This window comes from Physeter macrocephalus, chromosome 15, assembly GCF_002837175.3.
Source record: "Physeter macrocephalus isolate SW-GA chromosome 15, ASM283717v5, whole genome shotgun sequence".
Classification (NCBI taxonomy): Eukaryota; Metazoa; Chordata; class Mammalia; order Artiodactyla; family Physeteridae; genus Physeter; species Physeter macrocephalus.
Genome location: NC_041228.1, coordinates 35,806,711 through 35,833,582, shown reverse-complemented (window position 1 = coordinate 35,833,582; position 26,872 = coordinate 35,806,711). Strand labels below are relative to the sequence as shown.

The window sequence follows — 26,872 nt, the reverse complement described above, 5'->3', positions numbered from 1 at the left end:
GTTAGAAAAGAACATTATAATATCACACTTTACCTAATTACATTGATTCCTCTGTCCCTCTCCCTTACTGCAATCTTAGTTCTATATATAATTCTATTCTATAATTCTATTAATTAATGATGAACTGAAACTGAATAAGAAAAAGTCTAGAGAAGAAGTATACATAGTTTTAAAGCTAAGGTATCTGATATTAAGTGCAGGGCCCCATTGGTTTCCAAAATAAAAATATTCAAAATAGTGTCATGACTATTGAACTGAATTCAGTATTTTAAGAACAGAATACAACTACAACAGTGGAGAAACAGAGAACTGGGCAGCCTGTTACTTTGAGTACATCCATATTGGTAGGCTCAGAATTATATAAGGAAACAAATCGGTATTTCATCAACTCCTTGCTCTGGTGATGGATTAGTGAAGTCCAGATTTCTTTTTCAATGATTCCATTTCTTAGAGCTACAGCTGATGAGTCATGTCCTCAGATCTTAACTCAAAATGCATTTTTAGTGTTTTATATTAAGCCTTTCATTCATGCAATATCAGAACATATAAAAGGTTTCATGAAGCCAGGTAAATATCTATTTTAGGGAAAAAAAACCCCAATGAGCTTTGTACTAATTGGTTCAGATTTGCCATTTGTCATATATAAGTCACTAAAAACAAACTATATAACTTCTTTTTGCATTTCCTTTTAATCTTGAGATGAGCAGAGTTCTGAAGTAGTCTTGATGAATATGGTCCATCTTAATGTGAAAAAAAATGGGAAGGAGTCACATTTCTTCCACTGGTGGTAGGAAGCCTACTTTCAACCCCCAAGCTCTCCATGGTCAAGACAGCCTTTGAGAACATTTTAAAAAGTTAGACTTTCTCTTCAAAGAGCTTCTTCCTTTATGGTCCCCAAACCACAGTCAACTCCAGCTGTCTTAATCTTGCTTTTTCTTGGCAGAAAACTAGAATAGTCTTTCTGTTACGAAGTAAACAGAGAGGTTAGAAATATATATGAGAGGAAATAATTTCCATAACAACAATAATAGTTAAAAAGCCAAAGTTTAAAATAATATTAAAAAGGCAACTAAAAGTTTGTATCTGTTAAGCACTGGTTGTTTTAAATGGTTTTATTGTGTAGAAGCTTTATTTCCGAGGTAGGTATACATCTGTTAGTGCTGGGAGTGCTTCCTACCCATATGGAGAGGTACGCATGTCCAGAGCACCTTTCCAGGCACTGGGATCTCTCCAGGTAACACTTGAACTCTGCCTCTCTTGTCTTTTTCCCCTCTCTTAAAGACATGTGACTTTCAATTGTTAACTTCACCCAAAACCTTTAGTGCACATCCCACGCAAAGTTTTAAAAAGTATTATAGTTATTTTAAAATATTTTAAGAAGTTATGATTGCTGCAAACCTTCAGTAAGTGAACAGTGGCTTTCAGTGTTTATAAAATCTCTAAGACAGGGCCATGGAGAGTGGGCTTTGGCCCTGGTGAAATAAATGTGTGGCAGCTCACCAGGCAGAGCAGCTAAAATTTTTTTTTCTCTGAGAGATTTGTCTTGATAGAGAGGCCCCATGGCAGAGTGGTTAAAGGAACAAACAAACTTTATTTGTTAAATAACAAATAAAGACTGCTTGGGTACGGATACTAACTCCGTCATTTACCAGCTGTGTGACCTTGGGCAAGTTACTTAACCTTTCTGTGTTTTCAGTTCCCTTGGCTACAAACCAAGGATAATAATAATAATACTTGGGTTGCTGTGAAGATTAAATGAGTTATATGTGGAAAGCAATTATAACAGTGCCTAGCTCAGGATAAGCTCTCTAGAAAGGTTGGTTAAAATAAGTTGGAATTCAATATAATTGGACACCAGGCCCCCTTCCGACATGCTGGCCCTGCTCAGAGCATGAGGGAGGTTTGCCTGCTTTAGCATTGCTGCTCACCCATGCTGACTATTGTGTTGTCTGTTGTTCTAGGACAGTGGCTCTCAAACTCAAACAGGCATCAGACTCAACTGGAGGGCTTGCTAAATACTGATTGCTGGCCCCCAACCCCAGAGTTTCTGATCCAGTAAGTTGGGGGCCTGAGAATTTGAATTTCTAGTAAGTTCCCAAGGGATGCTGACCCTTCCGGTCTAGGGACCCCACTCTGAGAACCACTGTTTTAGGATAATAGTTCCAATCCTGGCCGTACTTTAGACCACATGGGGAGCTTTAAAAAATTCTGCTGCCAGGCCCCTCAGATCAGTTAAATCAGAATCTTTGAGGGTGTGGCCCAGCCATCATTAGTTTTTCGAGCTCTCCAGGTGATAACAATATGCAGCCAAGGTTGAGAACCACAGCTCTATGCCATCACTCTGCTGCCGAAATGGATTACAGATAAAGAAGCTGAAGCTTGGTGCAGTGTTTCCCCTTGGAGTTCTTGCTACAAATGCTGATTTACTGAATCCATCTTTTGGGGTGAGGCCCAGGAATTTGCATTTCAGTAAGCACCCCAAGAGTCCTTATACACATTTAGTTTTTTGATCTGCCTGAAGACACACAGCCGGTAATCGGTGGAGTTCTCACCTCCTGTCTCTGATGTAAGCAGCCAGAAATGCTGTTATTAGGTAGGTGAGACAGCTCTGCATTTAATCTGTTTTTGAAATTTTTCTCTGAGCTCATTCACTCAAGGAAGGACCTTATATATTTATAAATACTGTACTTATATACTATCTTTATATACACAGCAGACTCTGTGACAGGAGCTGGACCAATAATAAATCCCATTCAAATGCTACTTAGAGGCTACCTTTATTTTGTTCACCCACACTAGGATTTGAACCTTGAAAGGAAGAGTTAGGTTAAGGGCACGGCTCTGGAATCAGACTGCCTGCTTCCTCCTACCATTGATAACTGTACAACCTGGAGCAAGTCACCTAACTCTCTGTGCCCCAATTTCCTCAACTGATTTACAGGATCATGGTAAGGATAAATGCATTAATCCACAGAAAAGTGCTTCGAACACTGCCTGGCAATGAGTGTCTATTAATGCTTTCTATTATGATACTTATTATTATTGTTATCTGCACAGCAGACCTAAATGCTTGAAAAAGTAGTTTATAAACTTAAAAGTTCTTTTATACAGAGTTCACCGCAGAAAATCGATGAAACTAAAATATACAAACTAGAAAGAGGATTTTTAAAAAATGTATGGAGTGTAGAAGAAAATTACTAAAGAGTTTTGTATGCTTCTTGGAAGTTTTCTATATATAAATACAGGAAAGTATTTCTCCTCGCCCAACTGGGTGCCACGGTAAAAAACACTATTTCTATGATGGTTGTCCAATGGGACCAGCCTATATGGAGGAGCTTCTGTGAAAGACAATTCTGGCTTAACCTTAAAAGTAGAATGACTGGTTACTTAAAGGGGAAAAACGGGCAGATTTATCAGAATTATAATATATCCATTACATAATTTTACTCACAGACCTGGCTTTGTTGACTGTGGTGTTTTTTACTTTTGCCTTGTTCTGGAACTTCAATCTGCTAAATAGATTAGTGAAATGTCAGTCAGCACAGCCGGAGAAGTGAGCACACAAATAATCTATTTAACCAGCACATTTCTCCTTCCACAATAATCCTCTTAATGGTCCCGAAGGCTGCCAGTCAGCAGGACACCTGCTCATCATCTGCGCAGGCCCCCTTCGTTTGCAAGTATCTCAGCGTTACAGAAATTGAGTCCCCAAAAGTGAAGTGAAGCTTAATGTTTTACATTGGTGGCTGCCTGTGGATTTTGTGATTTAACACAGCTTTTAAAAGGACTTCACACGAAATGAACTCCTAAATCCAGAAATAATCCACAGAGCTCCAATCCATATGCTGAACCAAAGCCAGATGGGGCTTTGATTAATCAAAAGGCATCATTAATCAAGGGAAGAATCAAACCAAAGTTTAAAATACTTGAATATATCTCATGCACATAAGGTAAACTTAAGATAACGGTCAGGGACCCAGCAGAAAACAGATGGCCCACTCCTGGGGTAACTGAGGGGAGTTTCTAAAAGGAACTGCCTAATGGAGGTGCAGGGAGGATTCAAGTGAATCAGTGACGGGGTGTGGGAGCCCTCAGAGGCTAGCAGTGAGGGGCTAGGGAGGGTGGGAGTAATCCTTACCGCTTCTAGGCCTGAAGGGGCAAGGGCAGCAGCTGGTACTGGAACCAGAGTGGCCGTAGCAGCAGGGAGGAGAGGTCACCTACAGGAGCTGTGGCCCTCAATAGAGGGCCGGGCCAACCCCAGAGACCCAGCTGGGACAGAGTTGGAGAAATAAATACCCCAGTCTGCATTTTCTCCCACTCTCCAACCTCACTGGGTTTCCCCCTGGGTGACACCGGTCAGAGGCTGGAGGTCAGAGGGCAAGGTCACAGCACACAAAAGTCAGTCTCCTCGCCAGGGTTTAGGGGAAAGTGCTCTTAGACTCTCCTTATAGAAAAAGAAAAGAACTGCTATTAAACAGTCATGCACTATGTGCGTATCTCAACTTATCACTCTATAATCCTGAATGTTTCTGTACTAATTGCCTTTCTCCTTCAACAAATAAACTTCTTAACACTGGATTCTCAGTTTCTAGCCACTGTATGGTAAACATAGGCATTGGTAAATGATAGAATGAGGGGGTGAATTGACTAAGTTGTTTATTATTGCTTATTATTCATGAGACTATAGAGTAGGACATTAAAAATAAGTGGGATAAATAACATGACACTGCAAAAGAGCATTATCTTTTAACTTAATTTTGCCATAAAATACATTGCTTTGAAGGTGATACGTAGGACTTCCTTTAGGTTAATATTCTCAACAGAGATAGTTATATAGTTGAAGCCTATCTCAATAGTTAAAAAAAATTAGGTCTTGGTAAATGAGGAATTAATGTTCTGATATCTTATGTGTTTCATTATTATTATTTTACGATCTTACATTATAGTTTGTAAGTAGTCTTGTGCGACGAAATACAGAAGTTGGGAGAAACCTCTCGTAATTTTTCTCTCTCCTAGTCTCCTTCCCTTCCCCCTCGCCATGTAGAAATGAAATACAATAGAACCCACTACAAATGTTAAGCAATTTCTGATATAATCAGTTTCCTTGACTTATTTCAATAGGCTATATATATTTTATATGCTGGGGTAATAAAGTTGGGGGAAAAAGGTAATCCTTTTTTCATAATGCAGTATTCCTGCACTCTCTTTCATCAACAGAATTTCTGTTAATAATGTAACCTTCATTCCTGCACAGTAACTTCCCCCAGCTCTCTAAAACTTTGTCCTCCTGCTGTGCTCAGACCATTCTTGTGAGGACTGTAATGTCAGTACATTTTCTGTTTTCTGAACTGGACCAGCTATGTAAAGGCTACCATTCTTGGGACATCAGATAGCACTGCCCTTGGTGTTTCCCCTTCTCATCACATAGCAGAAGCACACTTCAAAGCACCCATCTCTGAACCGAGTGGCCTTTTACATAGTCTGATCTTGCCCCAAATGAAAGAGGAGTGGAGAGAGAAATATTTATGGCAATGGTAGTTGGGGAGGGGTTGGGAGGTATGAGGGAAGCTGGAATCAGAATGCTACCTGTTCTTTGCCATTTTTCGGAAAACCAATTTAGAGATTCAGACCCACTGAAGATGGTAGAGCAGAAAGGTCTCTGGTGACATCATGGAGTCACCATCCCAGCCCCAGACTGCCTACTTCTTGGCTTCTTTTAGATGAGAGAGAAACAAACTTTTATTTTGTCCAAGACACTTATTTTGTCTTGTTTTGTTTTTTGTTACAGGAAGCCAAATCTACTCCTAACTAATAGACTTTATTTTCAAATAAAATAATCCTTTAATTCTGTTCTAGTTACAAGTAGCAAATATTAAAAAAAACAATTTAGGTTTCTGTGTAGGAGCATAGCTCTAAGAAGAATGTTACACTTCTTTTTCCCTTTCTGGTTTTCAATGAATACTGTCTGAAGAATTTAACATGGTTTTTGTTGCGTGTTTACATTTTTCTTTAGTGCATTTGTTTGACTTCAAATTTTAATGATCTCTTTATAAATGATTCAAGTCTTACCTTTGAAAGCATTGCTTAAAGCTAACTAAGCTAATTAACTTTGTTAGCACTAAATTTCTTTTCACTCCTTCCTTCTTACCAGGATAAAACAGTACTATTTAATCTCCCTAGGGACCATCTGCTTTATTTCTGGGGCTCATTTGGTTACAGTTTTCTTAATTTCTCTTTCCTTCCCCAGATTCTTCACAATTATCAAAATCTTAGAATTTATTCTGCCTTGCATATTAGAGACCTCTGTATCTTATTCCATACAAGCCTTCTTTCTTTTTTTTTTTTTTGTGCTAGGCGGGCCTCTCACTGTTGAGGCCTTTCCCGTTGCGGAGCACAGGCTCCGGACGCACAGGCCCAGCGGCCATGGCCCACGGGCCCAGCCGCTCTGCGGCATGTGGGATCTTCCCGGACCGGGGCACGAACCCGCGTCCCCTGCATCGGCAGGCGGACCCTCAACCACTGTGCCACCAGGGAAGCCCCATACAAGCCTTCTATAAGCGATAGGTGTCAGTTCAGATGTTATGTGTTTACCTAGAAAATGAGTGAATGTCACAGTCAAACATTTATATGGCTACTTTAAGCTCCATAAAATGACTTGTTCTCATCAATTGTGCTTTGTGAGGAGGTCTAGAACTTAGTCGAAGTTCAAACAGCTGATCTGTCTGTTCTATTTCCCTTCCACGGTCCCATTCTACCCAGGGGTTTGTAGATGAAATTCCAGAGTGAAATGTGGACTATTCCTACAACATCCAGTTTTCAAGAGGAAGGGTCTTAACTTTTCTTTCTAAGAACCAAAATAAGGGAAGCAATAAAGAGTTCATGGAAATAAAACTTGAGTATTTGGATAAAGCAGTACAAGTTTTATCGACTATCATGCTGATTTTGCTGTCAGCCACTGGGATAACTATAGATTTTAATTTGTGTGCAAATCTAAGGAATGTGGTAGCATGCTTGTTTTTCTTTAAAACTTTAAATAGACTACTACCTTCTCCTATTATAGAGCAAACTCTTTTGCTATTCACTGTACAAGTATTTCCTGCATCAAATAGCTTACACTTTACTGAACCACATTTGAGAGTACTTCTCCCTTTTAATGGGGCTACTTTAATTACTTTTCTCTCTGTCTCTCTGTATCTGTCTCTCTCTCTCCCTACATATATATATACACATACATATGTATAATGACATGATACATTTATGTTTATACATATTTGTCATATATATATGTAAATATGTAAATTGGAGCCTAAGAGGGTCCATCCTGCCTAGGAGGTTAGATTTTATTACTCTTTTAAAAAGAGCATCCTTGGGACTTCTCTCATGGCACAGTGGTTAAGAATCCGCCTGCCAATGCAGGGGACACAGGTTCAATCCCTGGTCCAGGAAGATCGCACACACCGTGGAGCAAATAAGCCTGTGTGCCACAACTACTGAGCCTGTGCTCTAGAGCCCACAAGCCACACCTACTGAGCCTGCGCACCACAACTACTGAAGCCTGTGCACTCTAGGGCCTGTGTGCTGCAACTACTGAGCCAGTGTGCTGCAACTACTGAAGCTCGCGTGTCTACAGCCTGTGCTCTGCAACAAGCCACCACAACGAGAAGCCCGCGCACCACAATGAAGAGTAGCCCCCACTAGCCGCAACTAGAGAAAGCCCATGCGCAGCAATGAAGACCCAACACAGCCAAAAAAAGAAAAAAAAAAAAGACCCGTTCTTAATTTTAAAAAAAAAAGCATCCTTGATTCTTTCATTGCTTTGATTTGCTACTTTCTAGTACATTTTGAAGTGTTCGAACACCAAGGGGCAGTGAATTTTATCTTCCCTGGGAAAATATTTTCAGTTCTAGAAGAAAGAGAAATAAGTATAAAATGTAAGTTTTTTCTTAGAAAAAAGCTGCTAAGTAAAGATCAATGTTAAACTAATGGTATTATCCACCCTTTTATAAAACACTAAAATTAAATGAAAACATTAGGGAAAGTTTTCAAATATTTTCTGTTGTATTTTTAAAGACCAGTGTACTATTCTGCAAGAGAATTATGTTTATAAATGTCAACCAAGCATTAGTATTTGTAATCATTTTTAATTTAAAACCAAACTGTACTATCTTATTTGGGACAAACTTTTTAATGATGGTGACAAGGCAAGTAGAAAGTTTAAAATCTCAGGAACTCTCTTTATAGCACCAACGCTTTCAGTGAGTAATTAGGCCTTTTTTCTTTTTTTTTTTGGTGGTTTTTTTTGCGGTACGCGGGCCTCTCACCGTTGCGGCCTCTCCCGCTGCGGAGCACAGGCTCCGGACGCGCAGGCCCAGCGGCCATGGCTCACGGGCCCAGCCGCTCCACGGCATGTGGGATTCTCCCCGACCGGGGCACGAACCCGTGTCCCCCGCATCGGCAAGCGGGCTCCGCGCCACCAGGGAAGCCCAAGTAATTAATTAGGCCTTTATTGAAGAGATGAAGACTAGAAAAACAAAGTAAATTTTACACTGAGGAAAAATTATAGCCTTGAGAGCTTCTTTTACTCAATGGCTTCTCCAAACTGCTAAAGGCATTTTAATTTGGCACAGTGGAAGTATTAAGAGGCTGTGAGTTCTTTCTAGAGATAAAACTGCAGAGCTTATGTAAGCTCATCGCTGCTGTGTTAAAGAACTCTTAAGGTCCTGTCTTTATGATGTTGCTTTTGTGGTAAATCTGGAGTCTTCCGTTTGGGGGAAGGCAGAAATACAAGGATACAGAGTAGAGGATTAGGGAGTTCTCAGCAATCCAAGGACGACTTCTCCTTGGAAAAAATGGCTTGCATTCTGAAGACTGAGCTCCCAGAAGGCAGAGAAGCTCACTTCTGGGCAGGTGGGCTCTTCCCTTGAGGACCAGACTTGCTGGCCCAGGGAATTCATCAGTGTAGTTTAGTGTCAGCTGATGGTGGAAATAAAGTGAAACATATACACAGATAAGAGCACTTACCATTTCTGGATTCTCTGCAGCTTGCTTTACCATCTTTTCTGAGATCATCTTTTTCAAGCAGCTACTCAGCAAAAAAGCCTAAGAAACCCAGAAATAAAGAACTCTCTCAATTGAAGAGACCCTCATTCTCTTCCTTCCCTCTTCATACAGCACAGCAGATTTTGTGCTCTGCCCTACAACAGTATGCTTTTAAGAATTTAGAGTTCTTCTTTAACTTTCATTAATTTGCATAAGATATAATTAGAAAATAACCATAAATTTTCTCAATTACATGGATATATTTGCAGTGATTTTTTAAAAGGTAGATTAAAAATGACCAGGATCTCATTATTAATCTTTTTCCCTTTCCAAACTCCCCCCTTACATCCCATTTTTTTTCCATTACTTTGTAAACAGCTCATGTCTTGTGAGCAACAAATAATAAAAACTGCTCATAATTGCAATCAAATCAACTGATGATGGTCAATTTTATATTTAACTGTATGCATAATGACTGAGAGACCTATTATTAGGCATACATACTAACCTGTTTGAAAGAATGTATGAGTACCTTATGGCTTTTACTGAACTAAAGACAAAATTAGTTGTTTTTCTTCATTTTAAAATTTTCCGGTATTTTTAATCATTCACTGTCAAGACTGTCAGTCACCGCCAACATCACCTGTAGCTTATTGCTGGCTCATCACTGTTAGTGCCAAGAAACACATGTCATCCATCTTGCTGCACAAAAGCCGGGGCTAAGGTTCCCTGTGATTTTCCCATTTGCTCCTTTCCCACAAATCCTTTTTTTCCCCTCTTTTTTCTGCTCTCAGCTCTTGGCTTGTTCTTTTCTTATTCAGCCCGACTGAGGTTTGAGACAGCCGAAGCTCAAAGCTTGAGGCTACAGAACTTTAGTATAAATCTGTGCTCAAGGATGCACTGAACAGGGTGGCTGGGGACTGGGGGAACGATGGAGAGGAGGAGGGGGGAGAGGGAGAAAAAACTCAGCTGGGGGTGGTAGCCAATATACAAAACGCTTGGAGGACAGGACATAGAAAGCAGAATTAGAGGGCGACTGGGCTACACAGAGGGAGGATTCCAAAGTTTTGCAGGACTGTAGAGCATGATGGGTTGTATTTTATTCAAGGGGAGAGAAAGGAGGGAAGGGAAAAGAAAGGGCTGCCACCAACAAGAAAAAGAGTCACAGATGTGGGGTTTATACACAGAAACAAAATCTGCCTTCCTGTTTTAGCTGAAAACTAACCCTGTTTATCTGTGCATATACGTAACCTACACAAAACCAGGGTACGAAATAGTTAAACAACAAACTCTGAGCTGATGCAGCTAGGAAGGGTGTTTAGTGGTGTCTCACAAGGTGGGGACTGATTCCATACTCCTATACAAAGTTACAGAGATATGTAGGTTAGGATTCTGCTATAAGCCAGGTAAGGTTTATTAAATATGAAGGGACTGAGCTTCCGTTTAAAGGGCTCAGGAACGATTTGGGCCCGAGCCCTCTTTTGTATTTGCAAGGCACACAAGCCACGTTTCTGTCTTTTGCAGAAGTAGCCCTTGGGTGCATAGCAAAAAACCCACACTCCAAAGGAAATAAGACCTTACCAGGAGTCCTTTAAAAGAATGTTTATTGCACCTCTCTATAGTGGCTTAAACTCATTTGCCTCGGACTAGATTAAAAGACCATAATAAAATTTAACTACTGCACATAACATTCTAGCGGAAGGGCGTGGTTTCACTGCCAAAATCTCTCTGTGTCTCTCCAAGTGACTGCAGATCTTGCCTCAGCAAACCATCCTATCATTTCCCTAAGAATGTTTGCTATTCAAGGTGAACCTGGGGAGACATTTCTTTAACCTAGGATGTTGGTTTAGTACTTTGTGTTTTTCACAGGACGTTGATATCTATTATCTCCTGATCACCACTGTACCAGTAGGGAGTTGAAAGGGAGCTTTGTGCCTGAGACCAGAATGCTCCATGGAACACAGAAGTGAGTATGATCACCAGGGACTCCAGTTGAATATAATGTTGATGCAAAGATTACTTTGATATTTTGGTTTCATTTTAGAACTTTTGTAGTTTTGACTCCAAATTGAAATAGTTTATCTCGGTAAAAAGAATTTTCAATTGGATTTGGCATTTAGAAAATTAGATTTTTTAATGGTTTTTAATTTCAATTATTTCAAATTTACTTCAAATTTAATTATTGCTACCCAACACCCATTGTTCCTTCTTCCCTCGTAACAGAACACTGATTTTGGAAGTACCCAGCTCTAGGCAGTGATGCTTATTCTAAACTGATCATGAATCCAGCTCCTCTATGCTAAATGCTTGATTCCCAGACTCCCTTGCAGCTAGGAGTGCTCATGTGACCCAGTTCCAGCCAATGAGACAAAATGGAAAGTCTACTGGGGGGCTTCTGGGGTGAGGCTTTTGCTTTCCAGATAAAAGGGATAGCTTTTATCTACTTGGAAAATGCCAAAAGAATTATAGAGATGCCAATCATTTGCCTCCAGTATTCTTATTAAATGAGATGACAAATGTCTGTATTGTCTAAGCCAGGGGTTGGCAAACAAATCTAGTCACCCCACCTCTTTTTATAAATAAAGTTTTATTGAAACACCCATTCGTTCATGTATTGTCTGTGGCTGCTTTTGTGCTACAATAGAGTTGAGTAGTTGCAACAGAGGCCATATGAACCTCAAAACCTAAAATATTTACCAACTTGTTCTTTGAGAAAAAGTTTACTGACCCATGGTCTAAGTCACTGTTAGTTGAGTCTTCTGTTACTTGGTAACTAAATTCATTTCTAGCTGATATGAAAGCTTTGGTGACTAGTAAAATAAAATAAAATGAAACCAAACAAAATAAATGACATCACAGGCTCAAAAGAGCATGTGTAGCATACTCTAGTACTCTGCTCCAGTTGGGTTAGGGTAATGTGCTTTGTCCACCCCAGACTGCAAGAGAGCATTTTAGCACAGAAGGTTTTCCTGCTCTGTCCTAAGAACTTACCTGTTTGGTGTAAATAACAAACCACTGCCAGTGACTATCCTCACTATATTGAAATCTGAACTCTAAGTTCTGGTTGAGAGTTTGCTGGGGCCCATCTGTATCCAGCAGAGTCCCCTACAAAGGAGAAGATATTATTTGATATTCAGTAGGAATGTAAGTGGCTATTATGTGCTGGGCAAAATATCAAAACAAGTGAGACTATTCCTATTCTCAAGAAACTATAAATATCAATCTATTTGGGAGCCATTAAAGCAAATCATCATAGTGTGATATAATAAGTATCAATATTATAAGGGAAATGAATACAGGTCTATGGAAGTAAATAGGATGGACACCTAATCCAGACTAGGATGTAAAGGAAGGCTGGCGGAGGCTGGGGGCGGGGGGAGGGGGCAGTGTTATTTGAGCAGAAGTAGAAATCATGCAAGTTTGTTGTATGTTTTTTGGGGGGGAAGGGAGGTGATGGCGACAAGTGGTTCCTGGTAGAAGAAAAAACAAGTGCAAATGCACTGAGGCCTGAGGGAACCTGGCACACTGGAGTGTGGCTGAAGCACAGACTGCGAGGCATGGGGGGTGGTGAGAAAAGGGGCTTAGAGAAGCAGGGTAGGGCCAGATCCTGAAAGCCTGGAGAAAGCCCCTGTGGTTTTTTGCTATACAGCATCTATCCCTTTCTGTTCTAGTACTGGAGTTTCAAATTCCCTTGGGAAAAATGTCCCTCTTCGCTGTGGCTCTCTAGGTAGGACTGTCAGGAAATGCTGCCCTCCTGGAGGGTGGCACAAGTATTGCATGGTTTATGAATTATATCTCACTAAAATTGTTACAAAGGAAGAGAATGATGGTGTGGTATTGGTGGAGGGATAGACACAAAGATCAGTGGAACAGAGCAGAGAATCCAGAAATAAACCCACACAAATGTGCACAACTGATTTTTGACAAAGGTACAAAAGCAGTTCAACTGAGAAAAGATAGCCTTTTCAACAAGTGGTGCTGGAGCAATTGGACTTCCATAGGCAAAAAAAGGGAACCATGTTCTAAATTTCACACCCTATTTGCAAATTGACTCAAAATGGGTCATGGACTTAAATGTATAACCTATAACTATACAACTTTTAGGGAAAAAAAACCAACAAAAAAAACCCGGGGAAAAATCGTTCAGGATTTAGGGTTTGGCAAAGAATTCTTAGACTTGACACCAGAAACACAATAAAAAAACAGATGAATTAGACTTCATCAAAATTAAAATCTTTTGCTCTGCAAAAGGCCCTATTAAGAAAATGAAAAACTGCAAAGTGAAAGAAAATATTTGCAAACCGCATATCCAACAAAGGACTAGTATCTAGAATAAATTTAAGTACTCGCAAAACTCAACAGTAAACAAACAATCCAATTGGAAAATGAGTGAAAGATATGAAAAGACATTTCACCTAAGAAGATATACAGCTGGCAAATAAGCACATGAAAAGATGTTCAACATCATTAGCCATGAGAGAAAAGCAAATCAAATCAAATCATTAAATACCATTAAACACTTATCAGGGTGGATAAAATAAAAAATAGTGAAAACACCCAATTGCTGAGGAGGATACAGAGAGACTGGATTGCTCATACATCACTGGTGGGAATATAAACTGGCACAGCCCCCTTGAAAACAATTTGGCAGTTTCTTAAAAAATTAAATATGCAATTTCCACATGACCCAGCAATTGCACTCCTGGGCATTTATCCTAGAAAAATGAAGACTTGTGCTCAGACAAAAGCTTATACGTGAATATTTATAGAAGCATTATTCATAATAGCTAAAAACTAGAAAAGACTAGATAGTGGTTAAACAAATTTTAGCCATTCCCTACCATGCAATACTGCTCAGCAACAAAAAGAAACAAACTACTGAAATACACAACAAGCTGAATGAATTTCCAAAGAATTATGCTAAGTAAAGAAAATCCCCAAAAGCGACATAATGTTTGATTATATTCATGTAATATTATTTTATTTTTTAAGGTAATCAATTCCTTGCTTTTATTTATATTTTTACCTCCTAAACACAGTCAATTCTTATTATTCACAGTAGTCGTGTTCTATAATGATACCATAAGCACTAAATTAGTGGGTACTGAAAAACAGCCCAAGGGGAAATATAGGTTTAGGTTCCTGTGAACCTCTGGTCACAACATTTTCATCAACCGATCAACACATAACCTTGTTTTATGTGTGTTTGTTTTTTCAGTTGAGGCATAACTGATATGCAAAATACTGCACATATTTAATGTACACAATTTGAAAGGTTTGGACATACACATATATACATGAAATCATCACCACAATCAAGTAATAAATATATCCATTACCTCCAAAAGTTTTATATAATAGTTTTGAAATGATACAATATGAAAATGTCAAATAGATTAGTGGTTGCAAGGGTTTAAGGAGGGATGGGGGTGGAGAAAGTGGATGCGGCTATAAAAAGCCAACATGAGAGATCCTTGTGATGATGGAAATGTCTTGACTCTTCATTGTATCAATGCAATACCCTGGGTGGTGATGTCATACCATAGTTTTGTAAGATGTAATAATTGGAGAAAAGTGGGTAAAGTGTATGCAGGATCTCTGTACCATTTCTTTCAACTGCATGTGAAACTACAATTACGTCAAAATTAAAAGTTTACCTAAAAAATAATTAACTGTTTAAAGCAAAAATACTTATAACATAGCATGAGGCTTATATGTAGAAATAAAGTATAGCAAATACCACAAAGGACAGAAGGGACAAATAGAGGTACACTGTTGTAAGGTTTTTACTCTTTTTGTGAAATAGTGTAATATTTGAAAGTAGACTGTAATAAGTTAAAGATATATATTAAAATCTCTTAAATCACCATAAATTTAAAAGGTATAGTTAAAAAAAAAACCAATGGTGCAAATGAGTAGAATCATAAAATAGTCACTCAGTCAAAAGAAGGCAGGAAAAGAAGGAAAAAATTGATAAAACTCAAAGAAATGGACAAATCTACAATTATAGTTGAAGATTTTAACACTCCTCACAATAACTGACAGAAAAAATAGAGAGAAATGTGTAAGGACAGAGGCTATTTGAACACCATCAACTGCTTGACATAATTGACATTTATAGACTATTCTACCCAATAGTGGCAGCATATATTTACATTCTTTTCAAGTGCACATTGGACATTTCAAGATAGACCAAACTTTGGGCCACAAAACAAGTTCCTGGGCTTCCCTGGTGGCGCAGTGGTTGAGAGTCCGCCTGCCGATGCAGGGGACATGGGTTCGTGCCCCGGTCCGGGAAGATCCCACATGCAGCGGAGCGGCTGGGCCCGTGAGCCATGGCCGCTAAGCCTGCGCGTCCGGAGCCTGTGCTCCGCAACGGGAGAGGCCACAACAGTGAGAGGCCCGCGTACCACAAAAAAAAAAAAACAAAAAAAACAAAAAACAAGTTCCCATAGTTTAAAAAGCCTGAAATCATATATTTTTTTCTGACCCCCAGAGGGAAAGAGTGGCGCAGAAAGAAGGGTTAGGAGGCTGTGGATTTCATCCAGGCAGGAAATGTTGAGACCAAGCTGTGAGGGCAGAGAGAAAGGGAGGGTTTTGAGGGATAGCAGGATCATAGAATAGATAGGTCTCTATCAGCAGCTAAATGTATAAGGTGGGGGGAGGATAAATTAGGAATTTGGGATTAACAGATACACACTACTATATGTAAAATAAACAACAAGTACCTACTGTATAGCACAGGGAACTATATTCAATATCTTATAATAACCTATAATGGAATAGAATCTGAAAAAGAATATATACATATATATATGAAACTGTATCACTTTGCTGTACACCTGAAACTTTGTAAATCAACTATACTTCAATAAAAATTTTTTTTAAAAAAAACATGTAAGGTAAGAGAAAAGCCAGAGATTATTTCAAGATGGCTGGTTTGGCAGTTAAGGAGTGGTGGTAGAGGTTCCCTTTATCCCTCAAAAGGTTGAGTTTGAGGTGTCTATGAAACACTTGGTGAAAATGTCAAGAATGTAGTAGGAAATACCGGACTTTTAACCAGTCATCTGTAATTGATTTCAGGGAATATGTAGAGGAAAGATGCTAGAAATGGAACCCCAGGAAGCACCAGCATTTCAGGAGTAGTCAGAGGGAGAGGCAGCCCACAAAATTAGGGGAGGAAGCAGGGGAAGTTTTGGAAAGGAAGACCTGGTTGACTGTATCAGATGCCACAGACAGGCCTAGTACCAAGCCAGCTAAAAAATCCCTGTGGGTTTCATGGATTTAGCAACTGGGTATCATGGTTGCTCTAGTAGCATTCATCCTCTACTAGTTAACCTCCATTTCCTGTGCAAAGGGGATAATCCCTCTTAGCTCACTGGGTTATTTTTAAGAACTTAATTAAATAGCAGACGTGGCATTGCCCAGCACAGCACCTGGTACAAAGTAGGCACTCAATAAGTCTGATCAGAAGGCTTTCTCTTGGGAGGAGATGGCAATGTAGGTATGATGCCAGGGATCCTTAAAAATAGCTCTGATGGGCAGCGTTCAGTTTCCAAGCATAGAGATCTTGTCTGTACTGAGAACGTACTGAGTGCTCAGTAAATGGTAGCTGTTATTGCTACTCGTTGTTATTACTTTAAACACCCTTCATGCAGTAAAGAAGCCTGAAGGTGGAAGGTGGGAAGATGGTTGTCTGTACAGCAAGGGTGGGGAACTTGTACCAGATAATAGACAGGTTTTTACCACTAGGTGATGTTTACTGTGGCTTAGATGCCAGTCCACTCAAGGTACTGATTCGAATGACAAATCCGTCTCCCCAATACCACTGTTGTCATCCAAGAACACTAGGATTTCAAGATCATGGGTGGAGGCTTTAAATCATGGGTAAGGCAAGCTGCCAAGATACTCACAAGGAAAGTGACCTGCCAGCACTTCACTCTGTTCATCTGGAAAATGACATCCTGGGTCTGGTTATCAGGCAGGGTTATGCAGCAGCTGATCTCATTATTGCCAACAGAAAGAATGGTCCCACAGCCGGGTTCTGGGTAGTCACAGGTACAGGGATCCAGCTGCATGTATCCATAGCGCCACACCTCTTGGGATAGCTCCAAAAACTGCTCCAAAGGGGGGTGGGGGATGGAGGAAGCAAAAGACTGCTTGAAGCAGATGAACATCTCATGTCAGAAGCTACTACCATTCTAATGCAACACATGGAATGGAGTCACAGTGAAAGCACCTTTTTCTTCTGGACGATACAAATGAAGACAATGCCCCTTGTGCTGACAATAAAGGCTGCCCACGTTCATGGTGTGTCCTGCCTCGTAGACCACTGTGTCCCTGCTCCTGTTACAGTGCTCAGACATAGTGGAAATAAAAATATTCGATGTGTGAATGAAGGAGGAAGAAAAGAGTAGAAGGAAATCGAATGAATAGTTAGGATTCTATCTCAGCAGATTATAGCAGCAAAATAAACAAAAAGTGTATATTTAAAATGCTGTGTTTTAAAAAACTAAGCTGAGATCAGTGTAGGAGGAAAGTAGTTCATTTGTACAGGCTGTTTTATATGCTGGTGGCATTAATTGTCAGAGACAGAGTTTTTGGAAATGGCAACGAAATGAGGGCAAGAGTGAGTCTTCTCTCTAGGTAGAGTTCCACAGCCCAAAAGTGCCAAGGGAATGTTTAATGTTAGCAATGCTTAAGGTTTAGATTTTCCCTCTGCTTCTGATGTTACTCAAGAACAGGGGACAGCTGCGTTTCACACCTGTGGTCCTGGCATCCTGTCTTGTTAATATCTATTGAGGACTTTTTTTTTTTAAGTGATTATTAATGACTGCATTCAAATAACCTGCTATCAGTTTAGTGACCTCCACCTTGTTCTTCCAGCCTTCACCATGGTCCTGCCTGATGGGGTGGGAGACGTGTGTTCAGAGAAGGTAGTTCTCACTTTACCACATGGTTAAGTCAGAAGGACCACCCAGTGACAACCTGGCTCTCTCCCCATCCTCCCCTGAAGCAAGGTAACTTACACCTCCCTTTCAAGGACGTCGTGAGCGCTCTCTGATAAAGGGAAACCTGCTGAGACACAGGCAGTGAGGGACAGCTGACCCTTCCTACTAGGTGGCAGAGGATTCCAGGCTACTGTCCCTCCCGGCCACATGTTGGACCAGCTCATTGTGCTGCAGCCCATGCATTCAGCTTGGGAGATGCGTTAAGCTGCCGGGCCTCCCTTTGGGTCAGCGGGCGACAACAGAAATGACAGGTTGTAAGCAGATGCTACCTACCTGTGTGGGTGGGGACCGGGGCTGAGCAATCTTGCCACAGAGCATTTAGAATAGTTTCAGGGCTTTTACTACAAAAGTTCTTTTTTATTATATGGTATTAATCTTTAATTTAATTAATTTAAATGAAAATAAATTTAATTTAGTTTATTCTTTGGTAACACTTAAAAAATTTGTAATAAACTCTTGGCTGCAATGCTCTAAAAGAGATGAAAGTATTTGTCTAATTAAAAGTTAAGCTCCAGGGGCTTCCCTGGTGGCGCAGTGGTTGCGCGTCCGCCTGCCGATGCAGGGGAACCGGGTTCGCGCCCCGGTCCGGGAGGATCCCACATGCCGCGGAGCGGCTGGGCCCGTGAGCCATGGCCGCTGAGCCTGCGCGTCCGGAGCCTGTGCTCCGCAACGGGAGAGGCCACGGCAGTGAGAGGCCCGCGTACAGCAAAAAAAATAAAAGAAAAAAAAAGTTAAGCTCCATTTCTCAAGAAAGTTGTTGATGAATAAGTACTTTGCTCAAAATGCTGGCTGGCACTTGCCATTCAAAGGAGGTGCACCGATATTACTGACTGTGTGAAAACCAGAGGACAGAAATCTAAAAGGATTATCTATTTGAAAATTAGTTTTGTTTTTGGCTGTGCCACACAGCTTGCAGGATCTTAGTTCCCCAACCAGTGGTTGAACACGGGCCACGGCAGTGAAAGCATAGAGTCCTCCTACTCACTGGACCGCCAGGGAATTCCTGAAAATTAGTTCTTTTAAGAAGTACTTTAAAGGGACTTCCCTGGCGGTCCAGTGGTTAAGACTCTGTGCTCCCAGTGCAGGGGGCACGGGTTTGATCCCTGGTCTGGGAACTAAGATCCCACATGGTGCATGGCGCGGCCTAAAAAAAAAAAAAAAAAAAAATGTGCCTGAAAAAGATAATTTAACACGTGTAACTGCCGAAGTTATGGTTATGTATTTTCATTTAGATCAGGGTTTGGAAAACTTTTGGGTTTTTTAAAAAATAAATTTATTTATTTATTTTTGGCTGTGTGGGGTGTTCATTGCTGCGCACGGGCTTTCTCTAGTTGTGGCGAGCAGGGGCTGCTCTTCATTGTGGTGCTGGCTTCTCATTGCGGTGGCTTCTCTTATTGTGGAGCACAGGCTCTAGGCGCCCGGGCTTCAGTAGCTGTGGCACGTGGGCTCAGTAGTTGTGGCTCACGGGCTCTAGAGCTCAGGCTCAGTAGTTGTGGCGCAGGGTTTAGTTGCTCCGCGGCATGCGGGATCTTCTCGGACCAGGGCTCGAACCCGTGTCCCCTGCATTGGCAGGCGGATTCTTAACCGCTGCGCCACCAGGGAAGCCCTGGCAAACTTTTCTGCCGAGCCACGTAGTAAATATTTTCAATTGTGTGGGCATATGATCTCTATCGCAGCTACTAACCTCCTCCACTAGCACAAAGGCAGCCTTTGACTATACATGCATGAATGAGCGTGGCTGTGTGCCCGGGAACTTCATTTACACAAACAGTGGCCCATGGGCCATAGTTAGCCTCTCTCTGGTTTAGATCAAATGACTGCTCCTTTAGATTAATTTCACTCATTTTCAATTCCAAGTTTTCTTGTACATGTGCATAAAATTAAGCAATAGTTGTTAATGTGTTCACTCCATTAGTAGAACACAAACACTTAAATAATGCTGGTTTTATAGCAGTATTCTCAGATGCTTCAAGAGAAAATCATTTGTTAACTTGAATAATGTTCAGTATTTTTTCAAATGAAAAAAAACCCCACACATACCCTGTCCCAAAGCAGTATAGACGAGTCTGACAAACAAGACATATTTTAACAAAAGAAATGGCCTCTGCTTCATTGTGTTATCTTTTTTTATTCTTTATATTTGGCCAACCGCTAAAGCATTGATTTTGAACCAAATGCAAAGAAAATTTAGAGGACTAAATTCATACACTCAAAGTGAGGTTTTTAAAAGACCACTATCAAAATATTATGATAAAATCAGGTAAAACATTCAACATAGAAAATAAAATTTAGGGCTTCCCTGGTGGCGCCGTGGTTAAGAATCCGCCTGCCAATACAGGGGACACAGGTTCGAGCCCTGGTCCGGGAAGATCCCACATGCCACGGAGCAACTAAGCCTGTGTGCCGCAACTACCGAGCCTGCGCTCTAGAGCCCGTGAGCCACAACTACAGGGCCCGTGCTCTGCAACAAGAGAAGCCACCACAATGAGAAGCCTGCACACCGCAAGGAAGAGCAGGCCCCACTCACCGCAACTAGAAGAAAGCCCACGCACAGCAATGAAGACCCAACGCAGCCAAATAAATAAAACATTTTTTAATGAAAGAAAAGAAAATTTGTTTTGTGGCAAAAATACAAACACAAATTTTGGTAGAGCAAAGCAGCATGGTTAAAAACGGCACTCTTACTAAATTAAGAAGTTTATAGAGCAGAAATGCCCTTACAATTGGTAACTGTATCCAAAGTAGTAGCAATATGCTGTCCATCAAAATAGAAGCTGTAATTATAAAAATTTACAAATACACAGAGAAACTGAACTTCAAAATTTCTCAGACAAAGCTGTGGTGGAATACCAAGGGGGGAAATACTAAATCATGGCAGTATACGCTTTTTCTCTTTTTTTGCAGCTCATCAATAAAATTCTCATGGTAGACTTTGAAGAATTACTTTCTATATCAACCTAAGTTTAAATGAGTCCTCTAAATTTGTTGGCATTTTCTTCAAAATCGGTGCTTTGGTGGTGAACACTGGTTAAGTATAAAGGATAAAAAAAAAAAAAAGACAACACAATGAAGCAGAGGCCATTTCTTCTGTTAAAACATGACTTGTCAGACTCGTATACACTGCTTGGGGGAATGTGAGTTGGTACCATATTTATGGAAGTTTTTAAAATGGACATTTAGAAATATATCCTAAAGAATAATAGAACATGTATTCAAAGACAGAGGATGTTGGCTGCTGTGTTCAGGGACTTTCAGCCAGGAACCACACCAGGTGCTGGGAACACACAGAGTATGTATAAATTAGACTCAGTCCTGGGCCTCATGGTGCTCGCTGCCAACGTGATTTATAGCAGCAAATCCTGGAAACAGCCTGACTTCCGATAATAGGAAATTGGTTGGCTAAATGATAACTATAAAATGGAATACTCTGTGTCATTAAAAATGATGTTGAAGGTCTATATTAATTAACCTGGCAAAGGACTCACAATATATTGTCTGTATTGTTTAGAATCCTTAAACAATAAGCCTTTATTAATTTTATGAAAAGAAAAATCAACGAAGGTATTCTCATTTTTAAAAAGGCCCCATTTTTAGTGCTTCATGGGTTTATAAATTACAGAAACAGCTCAATTCCAGTCTGTTTCTTTAACTCCCTTCCAAGAGACTTCTCTTGGTGCAATATTTCATTCACCTTAGTTTGGTTGTCTTCTTTCTGGAGAGCCTCTAATTTCTGCCTCTGCACCTCTGTGGGTTTGGCCCATTCTTTTTCAATGTCCTGTATCGCCTTAAAACAATATAAGTTGTAAAATTAGCAAAATTAACAGAAATGAATTAATCTGATAAAAACATACTCGTGTATGAAAGGCTATAAAAACAGACCCAAGTGGACACATATAAGGATTTAGCATGTTATAAAGGTTACTTTTAAAATTAGTTGGATGTGGGAAGCAATTTCTCAATGATTTGGGGACAACTGGTAGCACTTAGGAAAGAAAATAAAATTAGCTCTTTCCCCACACCACGCAATCAAATAAACACAGATAGGTTAAAGATTCGAATGTAAAAACCATAAAAGAACCAGAAGAAAATAAAAGGTATTTTTATCTGATCTTGTGATAGGAAATACCTTTCTAAGATACAAAGATAAAATGTCATATAAATGAATGTATAATTACATAAAAATATAAAAACTTCTGTATATAAAACCACCAAGAACAAAACTAAGAAGCAAATGGCAAACCAGGGGAAATGACTGCATCATATGTGGCAAAGAGTTGGATCTTATTTACGTAAACCAACAGTAAAAATGTAAACATCCCTAACAGGAAAATGGACAAAGGGTATGTATCAGCAATTAATAAAAAGGAATTCCAAATGACAAATATAGATTGAACCTCACTAGTAGTCAAAGAATCTGTTTGCCTCTCAAATTGGCAAAGACAAAAAATATATATAATATTCAGAGTTGGCAAGGGTTTGGAGAAACAGGAAGTTTCATATAGATCTGATGCAATTTAAACTGGTAAAATTTTATGGAGGTGACTTGGCATATAAATCTAAAACCACCTATAGGCATGATAAACATAGACGTGGGGAAAATGTACTGATAAGGCTATTACTACTATTGTTTGTAATACTGAAAACTTTTCAACTATTAATAGTGGCAAACACATGTATAGTGCTTACTATGTGTCAGGCAATGTTCTAACTGCTCTAAAACAAAAGTCAATCCCACCCCCTTCCCCTCTTGTAACTACTAACTTGTTCTCGGTATCTAAGCATTTGTTTTTGTTTGGTTTGGTTTGTTCATTTATTTTATCATATTATTTATTGATTATTTAATTTATATTTCAGTGAAATCATATGGCATTTGTCTTTCTCCATCTGACTTATTTCACTCAGCAAAATACTGAGTGAAATACAACATGTCCATCCATGTTGTCACAAATGGCAGGCTTTCATCTTTTTTATGGCTGAGTAGTATTCCAGCCAAGGAATGCTCAGAGCCACCAGAAGATGGAAGAGGCAAGGAACAGAAACTCTCTTAGCACCCTGAGAGGGAACATGGTCCTGCCAGCACCTTGATTTCAGACTTCTGGCCTATGGAACTGTGAGAAAATAAATTTCTATTATTTTAGCACTCCTCCCCACCCCGCATAAAGAAAAAAATCAACCCTCACAGCCACCCTATGAAATAGGTACTATTATGAAAGGCCCCAAAATAGGTGATTGAGTTTAGATACAACCAAATAATAGCTTATGCTATCATTTAAAACTATATCGACTATTTAACAACATGAGGAAAGTCTGTGATGCATTGATACATGAAAAAATGTCAAGTTACAAAATAAGGCCATAGTAGTAGATCCTGATTTTTATAAAACAAAAAATATATATAAAACAAACCCCAAAGACCTTGTATCCACACTTAGGAGTCAAGAAAATGGATGAACATATGAGTGAAATGTAGTATATGAAATAAACACATCAAAAAAGTTGAGTTTATACGTATGATCGATTTAAGATTTGGGATGATGTTTACTTTTGTTTTTGAGCTCTTCCATATTTGCATATTTTTATAAGATGAAAACAAATTTTACAATTGAAAAATAGTTAAAAGTGAATATACTGTTAGGCCCTTTTTGCTCAGCTTTGGGTAACTGCCACCAGCTAGTGTTCCCAAACTCCAACTCCCTGATGGGCTGCTCAGTTCTGTTTCCTAATCTGCACTGACGATTTAAGTAGAACAACACTGGTCATAAAGACAGAAATCACCTGAAGACAACTTAAGCCCTCAGCAATTTCTTCTGTGAGAGCAGAAATACCTTCTTTTCCTGGCATCCAGCCTCCCTTACCCCTTTATCCCGCCTGGCCCCAGGGCAGGCTCGCTCTGAGATCAGCTTTCCATCTCATCAGCTGCATACACTTAGCCTGAGCTATGCTGCCATCATGCTTTAAAAGAGTTTTCCAGTGGTCGTCAGACTGTTAACACCTCAAGGAAAGAGGCTGAGTCCTTTGCCTCAGTGTATCTTGTCCAATGTCTTACATACAGCAGAACTGCAAACAATTCTTTGCCAATTATCAGCACTTACTTATATCTTAGTCTGAATGTAAGTCTATGTGTTATGTCCCTCATATCACTGAAGGACAGGTTATGCCTTATCTCCAAGAGGAGAAAGAAAAGCTGAATAAATTTTTGACATTGCTCTTTAGGTTGGAGGAAAGGAGATGGATTTAGAGAGGAGAAGAATAACTACTATTTGTTGAGAACTTGTTTTACATAAATTTTCTCATTGACTTTTTCCAAACTGTTCTGTGGGTTAGGAACATTTACCCCCATTTTACAGATGGGTAAAATCAAGGTCCAGAGAGGTTATGACTTTCAAGACAACCCAGTAAGTAAGTGGCAAGGGTTGGATTAAAACCCAGATCTGACCACTCCACCAAGCCCTCCTCCTATTGCCCAAGACACTGAATTCTGACCATGTAGGCAGCTACACACCCCAAGGCTTTCTCCTTGTTGCCAACTATTCCCAAAACTGAACCTAGATACCACACCAGAATGGAATCAGCATGGGTGTGAAGAAGAAAACACCTTTTTCTTTCCAGAATTCTACTAGATCTTAGAGCCCTGTAAGGACTGTTAGAACAGGGCAATGATGTCAAAGAGAAACATGGCTAAAAATACAAGGTAAACAGCAATCATGGCGGTTAGTACGTAAGTACTAACCAAAGATACATGATTCATCATTAGAAGATCTGGGAGTCTCAAACAGAGATTTACATGTCCTACAGGAGAGGTAACATAGCTGTTTTTGTTTTACTACCTTTGAAAACCTTTGCCCCTGATTATGACTTCAGAAGTCATCACTCAAATGTATTATATACAGTACCGCACTCCAGGCAATGAGAGAGTCAAGTTTAGATAAATGTCTCTATTCAGTTATATGGTTCCCTGAAGACTGGCTGATGGGAGACTCTCGCGGAACCTAATTTTTAAAATTGCATGAAATCACGTAAGTCAAGGTTTTCATGAGCTTCAATCACGCATACGCTAGTGCCCTCTGCAGAGGCGTTTGTAGTGAGAAATGGAGAGTGCACGCCTTTTTAAACAAGGCATCAGCCACTTGGCTCCGGGTGTCTGAGGCTGGGCAGAGCAGGGCCAGGGCTGCGGGAGCAGATGGGGCCCATACGAGGGCTCTGAGCCGTGGGGGTATTAGGAGGCTAGTGGTCAGCCCACACTCCCCTTATCGTACCGTGGGCCCTGATGCAGGGCTGGGCCTGCCTGGGGGAAGGGGCACCTTCTTCTAATTTGCACAAATTGTAAATGGGCCAGTGGTGGCCCTGCTGAATGTAGGCCCAGAATTGACTGAGCCTTCAGTATTTTTTAGAAAATCCAGAAACTTATACTTTTATACGCAATCTTCCATTTTGTTTAATGTCACTCAAATTTTAAAAATGAAGGAGGAAGGAAACACCTTGCGGGAGCCCACTTGGCTCGTGGGACGTCACTGGGCACGCTTGCTTTAAATAAACTGAGAGTATTCCTTAATGGTTAATTATGATGGCACTCTTATTTATCAGAACTCCTCAGAACTTTTTCCATTAACTTTTTAAAAGGATGATTGCTTCTCACTCACATATCCTAAGCACCCAGGACACAGTCTGTGCCCTTGGCCATTCAGAGTCTAGCTAGGGAGATACTATGTGAACCAGTATTCACAATACCAGGTGCGGGCACCATCATGGAGGGCAGAACAAAATACCATGGGGGCAGGGAGGGAGAAGGCAAGTAAGGCTTCCCAAAGGAGGCAGCACTGTGGTTCCCTCCCTCCTGCTGGCCTGGGGCCCCCTTTCCATTTCTCAGCAGCTCCGCTCGAATTCAAGGAATGATAATGGCACAGGTTATTATGACATCAACTACAGTTTTTTGAAGACTTTGCCAGGCAAAGAGCTAAGGTTTGAATGTCAGTCTGTTAAAGCTGGAAGAAAACTTACTTAGAGACTATTAGTTCAGTCTCGTCGCTTCACAGGGAGAAATTGTAGTTCCAGTTCCAGAAGGATGAAGTGACCGTCCCAAGGTCACCCAGAGAGAGAAAGCCAGTGACAGAGCAAGGGATAGAATGCATTTTTGAAACTACAATTCAGTGTGCTTTCCATGAAGCCATCTTTCCCCCAGCTATAAGAGGAGGAGACACCACCGATATCTCTCTGGTTTACAACTCCTTAATGAAGACAGGTAAATATCGTATTATGATGCTAGCAGTTCCTAATTCTCAATACTCTGTATCCCTGGAAACCACGCCACAGAAACAATATTAGAATTAGGTGATGCATTCTCAATGAAGGATGTGCTGGCAAATAAACCAGACACTAATAATGTATCATAACAGCAAGAATACAGTGGCGCAGAGCCTCAGTAAACATTTAAAATGGTAAATTATGTTCCAGCTCATGTAACAGGGGTGTAAGTACACTGAACATGGTTATACATGGATCAAAGTGGGATATGAAACGAGCTCAAAACTATATCCTAGCCATAAAAATTACCATAGTGAACATTAACTATTTAATAAGTGATATTTTGATTTGCCTTCTTAGAATTTTAGAAGAGTTTCGTGGAAATCATTTACTAGATGGTCTTGGTCTCTGAAAAAAATCACCTAAGGAGAAATGTGTATTAAGGTTGTGAGTCCTGTGACATTCTGGCTGCTGGGGTCTGCTGTGTCTGTTCAGTCATACACCCAGGTTCTCTGCCCTGTGTTGAAAAAGCCAAGGTCCCTGTGTGGAGCTGGTGGTCTAGTGGGGGAGATATATACACA

At 40.2% G+C, this 26,872-nt stretch overlaps 1 protein-coding gene across 1 annotated transcript in view; it reads right to left on the bottom strand.

Annotated features, from left to right (window-relative positions):
• Nucleotides 1–868: 868 nt before the first annotated feature.
• SNX31 (sorting nexin 31) overlaps nt 869–26,872 on the bottom strand; it is a 63,363-nt gene continuing 37,359 nt past the window's right edge. The window contains exons 9-14 of the mRNA XM_007104855.1: nt 21,742–21,834; nt 16,953–17,156; nt 12,031–12,144; nt 9,022–9,099; nt 3,456–3,512; nt 869–961 (exon numbers count right to left, since the gene is read on the bottom strand). Coding sequence (XP_007104917.1) covers nt 869–961; nt 3,456–3,512; nt 9,022–9,099; nt 12,031–12,144; nt 16,953–17,156; nt 21,742–21,834 — 639 coding nt within the window. The remainder of the gene's footprint in view (nt 962–3,455; nt 3,513–9,021; nt 9,100–12,030; nt 12,145–16,952; nt 17,157–21,741; nt 21,835–26,872) is intronic.